We start from the raw sequence: 13,748 nt of genomic DNA on the forward strand, positions 1-13,748 counted from the left end.
ATCATCTTGGCAGTGCGTCACCGTACATCACTGCCGGATAACCAAAATGGGCAAAGAGGTGGGAGTGGAGCTGAGGTCACTGGTTGCTGAAACCACGCCACCTGGCTCGACGTGACCGAGTTAGTTCAGGCTAAGGAGCTAATGCTATATGCTACTCTGCGTCAGAGCTGGTAGTCCGCTTGGAGCCGTTGATAGAAAAAGCAGTTCAAAACAGAACATTCAGAACAGGAGGAAATCTGATGTTTTTGTTCTAGGCTGTTTCTTACTATTTGTATATGTTTGTTTTTAACTAAAAATAAAATATCAACCAAGTGCTTACATGATATGTGGTCTGCTGTGACTGGAGTAAATGTGGAGATTGGTCTGGACTAGGGATGGGTGACGCTTAAAACAGCCCAGGATCGAGTGGAATCGAAACATCTCCAGTCAAACCAGTAGGCCTAATTTTTGTAACTAGATCGTGGCAAAAAATTACCATTTCTATGGTTTTGCTTGCAGCCAAACACAAAAAAAAAATACAAAGAAAGAAAGAGTCCATGCCTGATCTTAACAGCTGTTCACCTTCGGTGCGGTCTCAGTCATGTTCGTCACAGTTGCAAGTTTATCACCACAAGCTTGGTTTTCCTTTGGTTTCATCTTCTGGTATCATTTAACACTTCTCTGTACATTTTTATTTGCTATTCACATCAGTTGTCACTGATCACTGCGTTCCATCACGTCAATAAAATGCGTTTGTGGCACAGCAGCGATCAGCTGATTTTACTCACGGAGCCTCCGGCTGCAGCTGCGGCTGCTTCAGATGTAGTTGGTTTGATCGGCTGGACGTGCAGCCTCTCTTTTCCTCTGTTTGTGTCTTTAGTGTAGTTAAGTGACTTGTTTAAACAGACTCCTTTCTTGTTTAATGCTTGTGACTGTCATTTTTGGAGGAGGTTTGTGACTCACCAATAAAGGAAAAGGATCTTTCAATTCAGTTTATTGATCAAAAGTTAACTTGTTGTCTTTCAACACAGGTATCAAAAAATACCTTAAATTCGTTTTCCACAACTTATTTGGTCACTGAAGTATTTCACTCCTCTCTCATTCACATATAAAAAAAACAGCAAGCTGTAGTATTTCCCCTTATGGGCTACCAGTGAGGATGACCTAATTAGGATGAGGAAACGATCTGATAATTTCCCAATACATTTTATGTAACAATTATTTGAAACAAGAAAAAATAAGAAAACCTTGCTTATCCATAACAATAAAAATAATAATAGGCTACCAATCAACTACTATGCCGTCAACAGGTGGCATTTTATGCAAGGTATCAAATGAAGTACTCTATTGATATCGGTATCACTTTAAGGGTACTGGTTTTGGTACTGGTATCGTATAATTTTAAACGATACCCAACCCTAGCCTGGACTGACAAAAGATTCCCTGTCCGAATTATCATTCCAGTCCGCCCCGATCTCAATTAGCCATTATTGACACTCCTTCCCTGAGGTAAAGATGAAGACAGTAGGCCTAAAAAAACCCTTCTTGTCCCCTCCCATCACATGTCTCACTATATAAGTCCAAACAGGCTCATCAGTTTTTACTACACACAGCATCCAGTCACCTGGGAGGAAGTCTATTTAGTCTTTGCGCCGAAAACCAAGAACCAAACCGACACACCGAGATGGCAAAGATCCTATTTGGAGTCATTGCAGTTGTTGCATCTTTAATGCTGGGTAAGATTAAACAATAATCGGGTTTATTAATTAATGGTCACAAATGTATTACAAGAAGAAAGTTATATATAGTATTGTAAAGAAACTTTATTTTGTGCACATTTTAGATTTCAGGAATTGTTATTCATTTGATTATACTATTATTACTTTTGTTTTATCACTCAACTGAATCATAGTTCATTAAAGAAGTATCACAGGTCATTTATTTTCAAACCAAGGCATATACAGTTTTCGTTTTGGTGAAAGCAGTGTTAAAGTATTTTGGCAAAAGGGAGTTCAATCAATTTTATCCATGCTCTTCTTTAACAAGTGTATCCTGAGACTATGTCACCTGATGTATTTTTTTAAGACATAATGAACTTATGAAGTGTTTCTAACATGTAGCTAAAGACATTTCGGGTTCTATGAGAAAGACTTTTTATTAAAGGAGTCAGTTCACCGAAATTATAAACAAATACATTTTCTTACTTGACTACTTGACTCTACCTAGATTTTGAGATATTGACCACTGAGCCGCCATCCTAACACAACGGAGGTGAATCAAATTTTGTTTGAACTTAAAATGAATGAAAAAATACAGATACGTTATCAGTCATAACGTAAAAAAAAATCACTGTCAACAATATTCTAAGGGACTATTTCTTAAGAAGAAAGTTGTTGAAAAATGGAGGTCTGGGGATCATCCAGTGTCCAGGTTGTTTCTAGAAAGACACAATGCTTATTTATCAATGCTTTCAACAACACACCTAAAATTCTATTCACCTCCATTCAATTGGGGTGAAAGCAAACCATCTTAAAGCAGGCAAATGAGACAATATGTTTACTTTGTGTGAAAAAAAATCACATCCCTTTGACTATTTTTCAACCCTCACTCAAAAACTACTTTAAGTACCCATTTAGTTAAAGCGCACCACTGATTAGCATATTATCACACCTTGCACATATTTTCCTTTAAATCATACAGCATAGTTGAAAATTGGAGTTTCATTGTTTATTGAAGTTGGGCGGGGTTTAACAACAAATTCTTGTACCACAGCCCAGGGTGTGGTGGAGAAGCAATTCCCCAAACCAATGTCAGCTAAACTCAATAGTCAAGAAAAAAGACTAAACAGTTTTACAGTATGTTTTATCCCTTATGCAGCATTTCGTACACCTTTGTTTTTTAAAATGTGCTTTACAAATAAAATGGATTGGATGTCCAAAAATGTTTGATTTTAAAACAACATTAACACCAACTCTTAAAAAACAATCACTGACATAAAAGAAAATTATCGGTAAGAATTAAGGTTTTAGAAAGGTCTTCAAGTATTTGTGTAGTAAATGTTGAGATCAAGAATATGAATGACCTAAATCCATTAAAGCAAGTAGGGTCATATTCATTTCAGCTCCACATACAGTTTAAGGTTGCATTAGCTTGACTGACTCAACCTGTTATGAGCAACTTTTCTGTTCCCTTCAACCACACAAACATTTGATGACTTTTTATATATTCAACATATGGTGTTTTTAGATTTTAACTTTTGCATTTTTACCTGTCTTTTTCAGCGGAGTCCCTAACCTGCAACCAATGCAATTATGGTCTGTTGGGCTTCTGCTTAAGCACTTCTACAGCGACCTGCAGCAACACCAGCGTCTGCTTTACTGGAAAAGCAAGTAAGTCACCTCCTCATTACCCAAAAGCTTACACCCTGTCTCTTCAAATATTACACCACAGCACAGGCATTTAAAATCGCTGTCCTGTCTTTATATGATTCGTTGTAGTAATTCCTTAATGTTTTGTGTATACAATGTATAAAATCCTGTATATAAGCTCTTAAATAATACTAGCTGTGCCACACTGGGAAATTAGTCCTGCATGCTAGTTCAAAAGTAGCTATAAAAAGTAGTAGCAAAAAAAAAAACTAAAACATTTCACTGTCAGGTGTATTTCCAGTTTTGGGGTGTTTAATCTTTTCAGATCAATGAATAAAAATAGGGAACAAAAGAAGTAATGAAACGAAGGAAATAATGTGTTAATAAGTAATGAGTGATTTTATGAGCTTATCTCATGTTGAATGTAACATCTGAATCTGCATATTAAGGAAAGTGTATATAAAAACTTTAACATATAAATAACTATAGCAGCTTTGGTTAATGTGGTGCAGTAAAAAGTGCAATATTTTCGTATAGTGGAGTAAAAAGTAATGCAGTAAAAAAAAAGAAGGAGACACTCAAATTATTTGCTTAAATATACGAAGTTACTTTCCACTTTCTAACACAATAATTTCTCCTCAGCTTTCACAGGATTGACCTCTGTGGGCTTCAACACCCAGGGCTGCCTTGAACCCACCAGCTGTAATGTGACCAACAACGGCAGCCTGCTGGGTGTCTCCTACACGACCCAAACCACCTGCTGCTCAACAGACAAGTGCAACCCTGTTCAGACCAGTGGCGCCCCATCCACCAAGATGACCCTGACCGCTGCCATTGGTGTAGCCGTCCTGGCTTCCATGTGGGGAAGCATACTGTAACATGCTAATGCTAAATCACCATAAGCAGCTCGCTGCTTCCAGCTGCTCCTGAAACCCATTCATATGATTCATTATACCAATCAGGGTTTTACAAGACCAAACACTTTTGATCACATTTGATCCTATGAGTTTATATATATGATTTTTATAATGCTCATGTTCTGTGACACTCTTTGTTTTTCATAACTAAGGTCTTGTCATGTCAGGGTTCATTTCTATAATGACAAGTTATATTAAAGCCAAAACTAAGGTGTCCACAACATGGTAGTTGAGCAATGTGATGTTTCAGGGAAACATTGAGTTCGTAAATCTACCTTGCTTTGCTTTGTTTTATATTGTATTTATCCTTTTAACTACTTTCTGTCCTACTAAACAAACATTGATGTGAAAATAAAGAAGCATCAACTACTCTTATGAGAAAAGAAAAAACTCAATGAGAGTGAAGTGGAGAACAGAACAGCAATCAGGCAATCTTGTGTTTTCTCCTCTAGCTTGCAGTGGATCTCTTGGTCTGTCTGTGGCATGGTTGCTTGCAACACTTTGTGCCTGACAAATGTTACGGTACATTCAGTCTGTAAACCCAAATCAGATTTTTGGACACTCCAGGAAAAAAGATGTCATCCTCTGGGACAGGAAAGAGTGGCCAGTCAAGAAATAAGGTTTCTTACGATAGATATATTAAGAAATTATATTTAATTAATTATTGAATAAAACATATGGTATTGCAAATATTTAATTGTTCATCTAACAACAGCAACATCAAGAAATGAAGTGCTACATGATGTGGCATACTCCTGCTGGGTGTCTCCTACACAACCCAAAACCACCTGCTGCTCAACAGACAAGTGCAACCCAGTTACAATCAGCGGAGCTCCATCCACAAAGATGACCCTCACCGCTGACATTGGTGTAGCCGTCCTGGCCTCCATGTGGGGAAGCATACTGTAACATGCTAATGCTAAACTACCATAAGCAGCTAGCTGCTTCCAGCTGCTCCTGAAACCCATTCATATGATTCATTATACCAATCAGGGCTTTACAAAAATTATTAATTAATTATTAAAAATAAACTATTTGGACCTTTGGAGTTTATAAGTATGATTATTTATATGCTCATGTTCTGTGATACTCTGTTTTTCATAACTAAGGTCTTGTCAAGGTTCATTTCTATAATATCAAGGTATAAAAGCCAGAACTAAGGTGTCTACACCATGGTGGTTGAGAAACGAGATTTTTTGGGCGACATTGGGCGAGAGACATCTGTTGTTTTTCCAACCAATTCTAAATTAAACCACGGCCACTTCTGTATGATGAAAACCTCGATGGCTGCGTTCCCATGAAAACCAATGTTACAGCTACAGTAACTTGGAAAGTTTTGTTTTGTGGTAGAGATAGTCATCTATTCCCATAAAAGGTACAACATGGGTGCATAGTTTAAGTGAACAGTTAAAACCCCCAACCAGTCTCTATAAAAACAATGGACTTTGGAAAGAATGGAAAACCTGTAGGATACTTCATGAGTGGTAAGATATGAGCAAAATTGAATAATGAATTCTAATGTAGTGTATTGCGCACTTTTAATTTAAATGTTCTGCTGTATACACAAAATTGCAATAACATGGGGTTTGCAAACACTTTAAACAAATAAGGTGCTTTTTACCAGCAGTATTCCCTTTACACAGAAGCAATAAAATATTTCTTGTAAATCTTAACTTAAACATTAATGTAAGCAAATATAAAACCAAAGCTATTTGCCACTGCCAGCTTCTAGCTTGTTAAAACAAGTTAAGAGTCCAGAGTCACGATCATAACAGGCAACAGGTTAACATATATAAATCTATTTTCTTGTTTTTTTTGGTTACTATTTGGATAGTATGGATAGCAGTAGCCAAACTGCCGTTTACTGGTGGAGAGCCGTATCCCTTTCTGTTCACTGGAGCAAAGAGCAACCCTGCGGAGCAAGCGACTACGTTGTGATTTTAAGGACATTCTTAAGACTGACATTTTCCCCAATACTAATCAGCATGCACTGTGTAGCTATCCACTTTGCTATGGCATTTATTCGCTTGTCTTGCTTTTGTTTATCTACTTCTCCCGCACGCTGCATACAGCATAGCCTGCCGAAGCTTCCCTCTACTGCTTGTTTGGGTGGGTGATTTGCAGGCTGATCAACATCCCACGCCTCCTGTGACCCATGGTTTGACTGTATGTGTTTTCAGAGCCAGTGAGCAACTGACATTCAAAATAATAATAAAAGTTGCCTTAACGTGAGATAAAATAATTGTCGTGTTAATTAGGGGTAAGCCCTAGAACTTACTTGTTCCTGTCTCAGTTTACATTAGAGTGGAGTAGTCAAATGGCTGAAACTCTGCTACAAATTTGTGCATCAAAACTATTACTTAAAAATCGATTGTGTTTTTGAGAACGGATGCAGTATCACATACACTGATGGATACAGTATAGAGGTTGGAACAGAGGCCTCATTTATATTGCTTAGGAAGTTTCCTAACTGAGTGAAGCGAACTGGAAGTATCTCTGTGGAAGCCATGATAAGAGCAGGTTGAATTCTCTAAATGAAAAGGAAAGTGCTTCAATGCTTCCTTGCAAATCTTTTAGTCTAGGGCACACCTGACCTTCCTTTACAAAAAGAAAGAATTGTCCCACAATTCCTTAGACGCAATATTTAAAACCCACCATTTACAAACTCAAACCCCCCTTACTCTGCTAAGCTGCAGAGATCTCCTGCCCTTGTCACAGAACTGCAGATGCCCCCCGTCTTTGCTGAACTGACAGTCTTCAGTCACCGCACTGCAACAACTTCTTGCTGATGGGTTGGTGGTTGAATTGGTTGCTGACTCTGCTGAGCTACAGGGAACCCCTGCCTTTTCTAAGCTGATGATTAGTTGCCGAGGTACAGCTACCCTCATGCTCCTGATCTGCTACAGCCCTCTGATCCTGCTAAGCTGCTGCAGCCATCACTTCCTTCAGCAGCTCCAACAGCTCACCTGTCTTGCTTCCAGAGGAAGTGTTGCCTTAGTGTCTGCATTCTGGATCCAACTCCCTGCTTCCTGTGTCTGAGCTTGACAACCTCATAACAATTATTTAGACAGACACTTCACTCAATTAACAAGGCTGCCAAGAAAAATGACTGAACGTTTTATGTGACTGTCACGATCGCTGGGTGTGCAAGGCAGGAGTGTGAGCCCAAATGCAAGACACCAGGAGCGGAGATAGGTTCCAGGGTTTTTAATCCAAGGCAAGACAAACAGGCATGAACAAAAACTCAAACAAACAAAAAAAAAAGGTACAGGAAACTGGTACATCCAAAAACCAGAACAGGTAATGCAGCAACTTCCAGAACACACAACATCCAACAACACTAGACAGTGCGTATGGACGCTACAATGACCAGACAGGGAATGAACAGAAACACCAAACATATATACACAGGGACTAATGAGCAGGGCGGGAGCAACACAGGTGACTGGGATCAGGGCTAACAAGGCAGGCAGAAAGACAGCAGGGAAGAACAGAGAGGCAGGCAGAGTGATAACTGGGGGGGAACAGACCTAACCTAGGTTACTGGACACTTAACACAGACAAACTAAGACACAGAACTAAACTTAAGATACATGACAGATGGAAAGGTGAGCTAAACAGAACCAGCGAATGAACAATGAAATAAATAAAGCTAAACAGAGAACACAAGACAAGGAACAAAACTCCAACAGAAAACATGGACCAACTGTTACACAGACCGGGGTAGGGAAGAGAGACAAAACTAACCAGGAAACAGGACAACACAAGACAACGAACAGAACGGAAATAAGGAAAATACCAGACCACCATTATACACTAGCTGACAGATAACTAGATGAATAATAACCCAGACTAAATAACAGATCAATAAGTAAACTCACAGTGAACTAAACTCAACAGAACAGAACTAAAATGTAGATGCAAAACCCAAATCTTAGAATCAAGAACACAGATTGGATAAGGGAGACAAGATACAGGACAAGACAACAGAACAAAAACAGATTATTGGCCTATTATATAATTTACATGTAATGCTGTAAATAAAGATTAAAAAAGAAAAAAGCTTTTAATATTTTTAAAGTGCATCAATAAATCTAGAATTTTAACCATAACCCTTAAGGAAGGGGGGGTCAATGCGCATGTGTGTGTGTGTCAAGTATGCCAAGAACAGCCAAATCCAACAGGAAAACTGCCTTGATACAGTATTTCCTGTTGTCAAACTGGCCTCCATTTGACTGTTGTATTTGGTCTGGCCGCCATATTCGCTCAGGGAGCTTCCATTCTGGTCCGAGCGCAAATTTGCGAATCCTGCTATGGCAAAGGCATGACCCGCCCTACTCTGCCACTGATTGGATCAGCCTGAAAATTAAATTACTCATGAAGCCCTTGCTGAAAGAAAAGGGAGTTTTTGCTGTTCTGCTGTCTTCGGCAAATAATTACATAACTGCACATTCAGCGCTATTTGCTACTGTCAACACAAATAGCACTCTGCCTTCCATTTCATGGGAATGTACCAGCTCCCTTTGGTTCTGAATTGACCAACCAGTGGTGAAAAATAAGTGGGCAACAACAACAACAAGCCGTGCAAAATATATGGAATGGAATTAGGCCATTTGCATCTGGGTGTGCCCAACTTCCGTTCCCTGCGTGTGGCGAAGCCAAACAACACGCCAAGGTCTGGTCTGCTGCTGGTCACAGGCTGGTTGGTTGTGGCCTCCTCACTGCCTGGAGCCTCAAGTAACTCCACTAAGTGGCTGTTGCTTTGCACCATGCAACTCTCCAGACTTCGACCCAGCCGTGTACCACACTATCTTCGATCCCAGCAGCAGCCTCAGCACACCCGCACACTGTATACAGGAGACAAGCAGAAACTCTATTTACACATTAGCAGTTTACAAAGCTACCCACCCCAATTCCACACGACAGACACTGCCACCAACCCACATAACATATGCCCAGGGAAAAAGACATTCAACATTACCACATGCAACAAATCTGTACCCGTACACAGGAGACAAACAGAAACTCACTGAGCGTAGTGTGTGGCCAATTAAATGACTGCAGATTGGAGGTCTCATCCAAGCACACCTTCAGCCCAACCCCATGCAATCAACCCATGTGAAAACCACACCCACCAAACACACACACACACTCTAGGTGCTCACCCATCCCACTATCATTGCACTCAAAATCAGGCCGATACAGGTCTACCCTGTTACAGGAACCTTAAGCTTATGATTCAATCTGAGATTAATGAATCGTTCTTTAACTTGAATGAAAGGCACAAAGAGTTTTGACAGCTCATGACATTTAATTAAAACCTTCCACCATGCATTAGTCATCCTTGACATTTCTTCCTTCAGTGACTCCAAGTTTAAGATGAAGACAACGGGCATGACAAAATCCTTCTCTTCCCTCCCATCACCTGTCTAACTATATAAGTCTGTCCTCACCAAACAGGCTCATCACTTTACTAAACACAGCATCCGATCACCTGGATGGAAGGTTTTTTTTTTTGTCTTTGAGCCAAAGCTAAGAACCAAACCGACACACAGAGATGGCAAAGATCCTATTTGGAGTCATTGCAGTTCTTGCATCTTTAATGCTGGGTAAGATTCAATAATAATCGCGTTTATCAATGATTGATCACAAATGTATTACTGGAAAAAATATATATAAGAGACAAAGTAGGGACAAAGAATTCTGGCAAACATGTTGACCATGAAAAGTCTACCAGCATCCCAATACAACAGAGATGAATAATTAAAAAAAAAATAATCAAATGAATGAATACAGAGGAAAACCTCATCAGTCATAAAACATAAATGTAAAAGTTCACGGTCAACAGCTTTTAGACAGACTATTTCTTCGGGAGAAAGTAGTTTGATAAAAAAAATAGAGGTCTCTGGATTATCCACAGTGTCCAGGTTGTTGTAGAAAGACACATTACCGTTAATTTAATAATTTATCAATTCTTTGACCACCACAATTGAAACTCTATTCACCTCCACTGAATTGGGGTGACAGTAAAATAAATGGCAGGGTAATGAGACAATGTTTACTTTGTGTGATTTTTAAATAAAATCACAGCCCTCACATATTTTCCTTCAAATCATACAGTATCATTGAACGTTAGAGCTTCATTGTTTATTTTAACTTGGGTGGGGTTTAACAACTTTTTCTTGCACCACAGCCCAGGGTGTGGTGTATCACAAATTCCCCAAACTATGTTCACTGAACTTAAAGTTCAGGAAAAAGACTTACTGATACATCGCTGCTACTGTCCAAGTGTTTGATTTCAACATATATATATATTTATTTCCAAAATATTCATGTTGATGTCAAAATATCAAGAAAATGAATGACCTAAATTAATTAAACAAGTAAGATGTTGTTTGATTGTTAATTTTATCTGTAGACAGTTTCTTCCCGATTGAATCTGTTCCCTTCAACCACACGAACACTTGATGACTTCCTACATACTCAATATAAATTTTATTTTTTTTATTTTTGCTGTAACCACAGAGAAATCTGGACCCAAAAGCACAACTTACAAAGCTAATCACAGTTCAGAAATGGTTTATTACTACTAGGAAGGATGGTTGATGTGAGCAGTGGTGAGCAAAGTAATGGTAGACCAAGGTTAGCAGCAGCAGGCAGAGCAAGCAGCAGCAGGCTGGAGATTAGGCTGACTGATGCAGAGTGAGACAGGCTGTAGTAGATCTCAGGTAAATGTGGAATATGAGCACAGAGAGACATGAGATCACTTGTAAGAAACTCAAAGAAAGAAAGAGGGCCATAGCACTTGTACCACGTTGGCAAATTGATGATCTGGCCAATACTGAAGTGAAGAGCCAGGATAGATACTGCTGGGTTAGCAGGAATCGATCAGCGGCAGGAGCTGGAGAGCATTGCCACGTCCAGACAGACACTCCCTCACAAACACAGGGAAACAGACAGAAGACTGACAGGAACATTAGGAGACAGAGAACAAAAAGCAGAAGACACAGGGAACAAGATGGAAGTACTGGTGGATGATAACATTTTAACTTTTGTGCTTTATTTGTGTTTCAGTGGAGTCCCTGACCTGCAACAAATGCAGCAACGGTATTTTGGGCTACTGCCTTAGCGCTTCTCAGGTGACCTGCACAAGCAACACCAGCCTCTGCTTTACTGGAAAAGCAAGTAAGTCCTTAATTGCCCAAAAGCTTACACCGTTTACCTTGAAACATTACACAACAGCCCATGCATGCATCAATTGAAATCACTCCCAAATACTGTGACACATACAAACCAGATAATCATGTCTTGTCTTTATATAATTCCTCAATGTTTTGTGGATAGTATATAAAATCCTGTATGTAACTTCCTAATAGTGGAAAGTGGAGTTACACACAGTAGCTCCACTTTAATCTTGAGAAGCTGCAGAGCTGCAGTAACATACACTGTACATTTCCTGCTAAACTGAGGCTTATGGTTGACCCTTTTCTGTCTGCTCGCCTGCCATTCACCATTCTTGTACAGAGGCTACTATTAATATTAACAATATAATATTCATTGTGTGGTTCATCAGTGGTGATAAATGATCCGAACGTCACGCAAGGTGGCTGGGGCTGGGGCTGGGGCTGCATCTCTTCAGCAAGTGTTCCTCTTCTTCCACTGCACACATACACACACACACACACACACACACAGATGTCCGCACTCACCCCCTACCTTGAGGGTTAGGGTTTTTCTATTTACATATTTATTTACAGCATGATATGTTGAAATGTATATTATAGTAGGCTGTATATTAACTTATTGGAAGAAAACTGGTAGTTCTATGTAAAATCAGATGTTGAGCACCCCCATATCACCAAACTAGCATGATCCTCGTTTTGCTGCAAAGCTTCAACTGAGATTGACAGTCAAATCAGGTTCCACCCTTCGAAGAATTGAATCTTCGACTATTCAGGGACAGCCCTAATGTTTTCAGATCAATGGAGGAAAAGAGGGAATGAAAAGAAGTAATGAAGCGAAGGAAATAAGTTCATGAGCCAATCTTGTGTTGAATGTAACATCTCAATCTGTAAAATAAGAAAAGTGTTTTTAAAATACTATAAACATATTAGTAACTATAGCAGCTTCGGTTAATGTGGTGTAGTAAAAAGTGCAATATTTCCATATAGTGGAGTAAAATAGAAACAATCAAATTTATTAAAAAATTATTTGATCAAATGTACCAAGTTACTTTCCACTTTATAACACAATAATTTCTCCTCAGCTTTCACAGGATTGACCTCTGTGGGCTTCAACACCCAGGGCTGCCTTGAATCCATTGGCTGTAACACGAATACCACCAGCAGCCTGTTGGGTGTCTCCTACACGACACAAACCACCTGCTGCTCAACAGACCAGTGCAACCCTGTTCAGGCCAGTGGAGCACCATCCACCAAGATGACCCTCACCGCTGCCATTGGTGTAGCCGTCCTGGCCTCCATGTGGGGAAGCATACTGTAACATGCTAATGCCAAATCACCATAAGCAGCTAGCTGCTTCCAGCTGCTCCTGAAACCCGTTCATATGATTCATTATACCTATTGGGGCATTTTAGAAGACCAAACACACTATCAAAATAAACTATTTGATCTAATGAGTTTATTAGTATCATTATTTATATGCTCATATTCTGTGACACTCTTTGTTTTTCATAACTAAGGTCTTGTCATATGAGGGTTCATTTCCATAATATCAAGTTATATAAAAGCCAAAACTAAGGTGTCCACACCATGGTAGTTGAGCAATGGGATGTTCAAGGGAAACATTCAGTTCGTAAATCTTCATTGTTTTTTTGTTTTTTTAAAAATCATATTGTATTTATCCTTTTAACTACTTTGTGTCTTAATGGACAAAAATGGTTGTGAAAATAAAGAAAAACATTGAAAAACACTTGTTTTCTCTGCTACTTGCTCTTCTTTTAACGTCATGCATCCATACATCCATTAGCTAAACACATTGTGCTCTACATCAGCTACACATTTGCCAGGATCTGGCGCAACAATGACAAAATGTTATTTTGTAGGTACTGTTAGCTGTATTTTAGAGTTTATCATTTTCTGGAAAACAATAAAAATACTTTTGATGACAGACCATCCTGCACTTGGGGCATATATTATTGGCTAAGGGCTTGGCTGTGGCCTGTAGACCAGGGGGTGTGTTGTGAGGAGGTATGGCTTGAGCCTCCAGTTAAACCCCTAAACCCACAATGAGTCAATGGAAGACTGGGACGTTGCCATACAAAGTTCATTAGAAAAGAAGATGGCAGGACTTCCAGTCGAAGGGACTTTGCACCTCTCCTCAACTAACAAATAAAGCCCCTGAAACTTGACTTTAATCAGTTTAGTGTCAGACAAAGTTATAGTATGGGTGCATAAAATGCCTAGGAGTCAGCATAAGAAATCCATCCATAGTAAAGAACCCCGGACAGTGTACCAAAAGTTTT

The 13,748-nt window shown here is 39.3% G+C and overlaps 2 protein-coding genes across 2 annotated transcripts; both read left to right on the forward strand.

Annotated features, from left to right (window-relative positions):
* Positions 1–249: 249 nt before the first annotated feature.
* LOC123976930 (sperm acrosome membrane-associated protein 4-like) lies at positions 250–5,309 on the forward strand. Its single transcript, XM_046059336.1, has 4 exons — positions 250–434; positions 1,593–1,715; positions 3,261–3,368; positions 3,990–5,309. The coding sequence occupies exons 2-4, from the start codon at positions 1,664–1,666 to the stop codon at positions 4,223–4,225; spliced, it is 396 nt and encodes a 131-aa protein (XP_045915292.1). The 5' UTR covers positions 250–434; positions 1,593–1,663; the 3' UTR covers positions 4,226–5,309.
* A 4,494-nt stretch (positions 5,310–9,803) lies between these two features.
* On the forward strand, positions 9,804–12,965 carry LOC123975970 (sperm acrosome membrane-associated protein 4-like). Its single transcript, XM_046057741.1, has 3 exons — positions 9,804–9,873; positions 11,339–11,449; positions 12,531–12,965. The coding sequence occupies exons 1-3, from the start codon at positions 9,822–9,824 to the stop codon at positions 12,764–12,766; spliced, it is 399 nt and encodes a 132-aa protein (XP_045913697.1). The 5' UTR covers positions 9,804–9,821; the 3' UTR covers positions 12,767–12,965.
* Positions 12,966–13,748: the final 783 nt, after the last annotated feature.

The sequence above is a fragment of the Micropterus dolomieu genome, linkage group LG09, assembly GCF_021292245.1.
Source record: "Micropterus dolomieu isolate WLL.071019.BEF.003 ecotype Adirondacks linkage group LG09, ASM2129224v1, whole genome shotgun sequence".
Lineage (NCBI taxonomy): Eukaryota > Metazoa > Chordata > Actinopteri > Centrarchiformes > Centrarchidae > Micropterus > Micropterus dolomieu.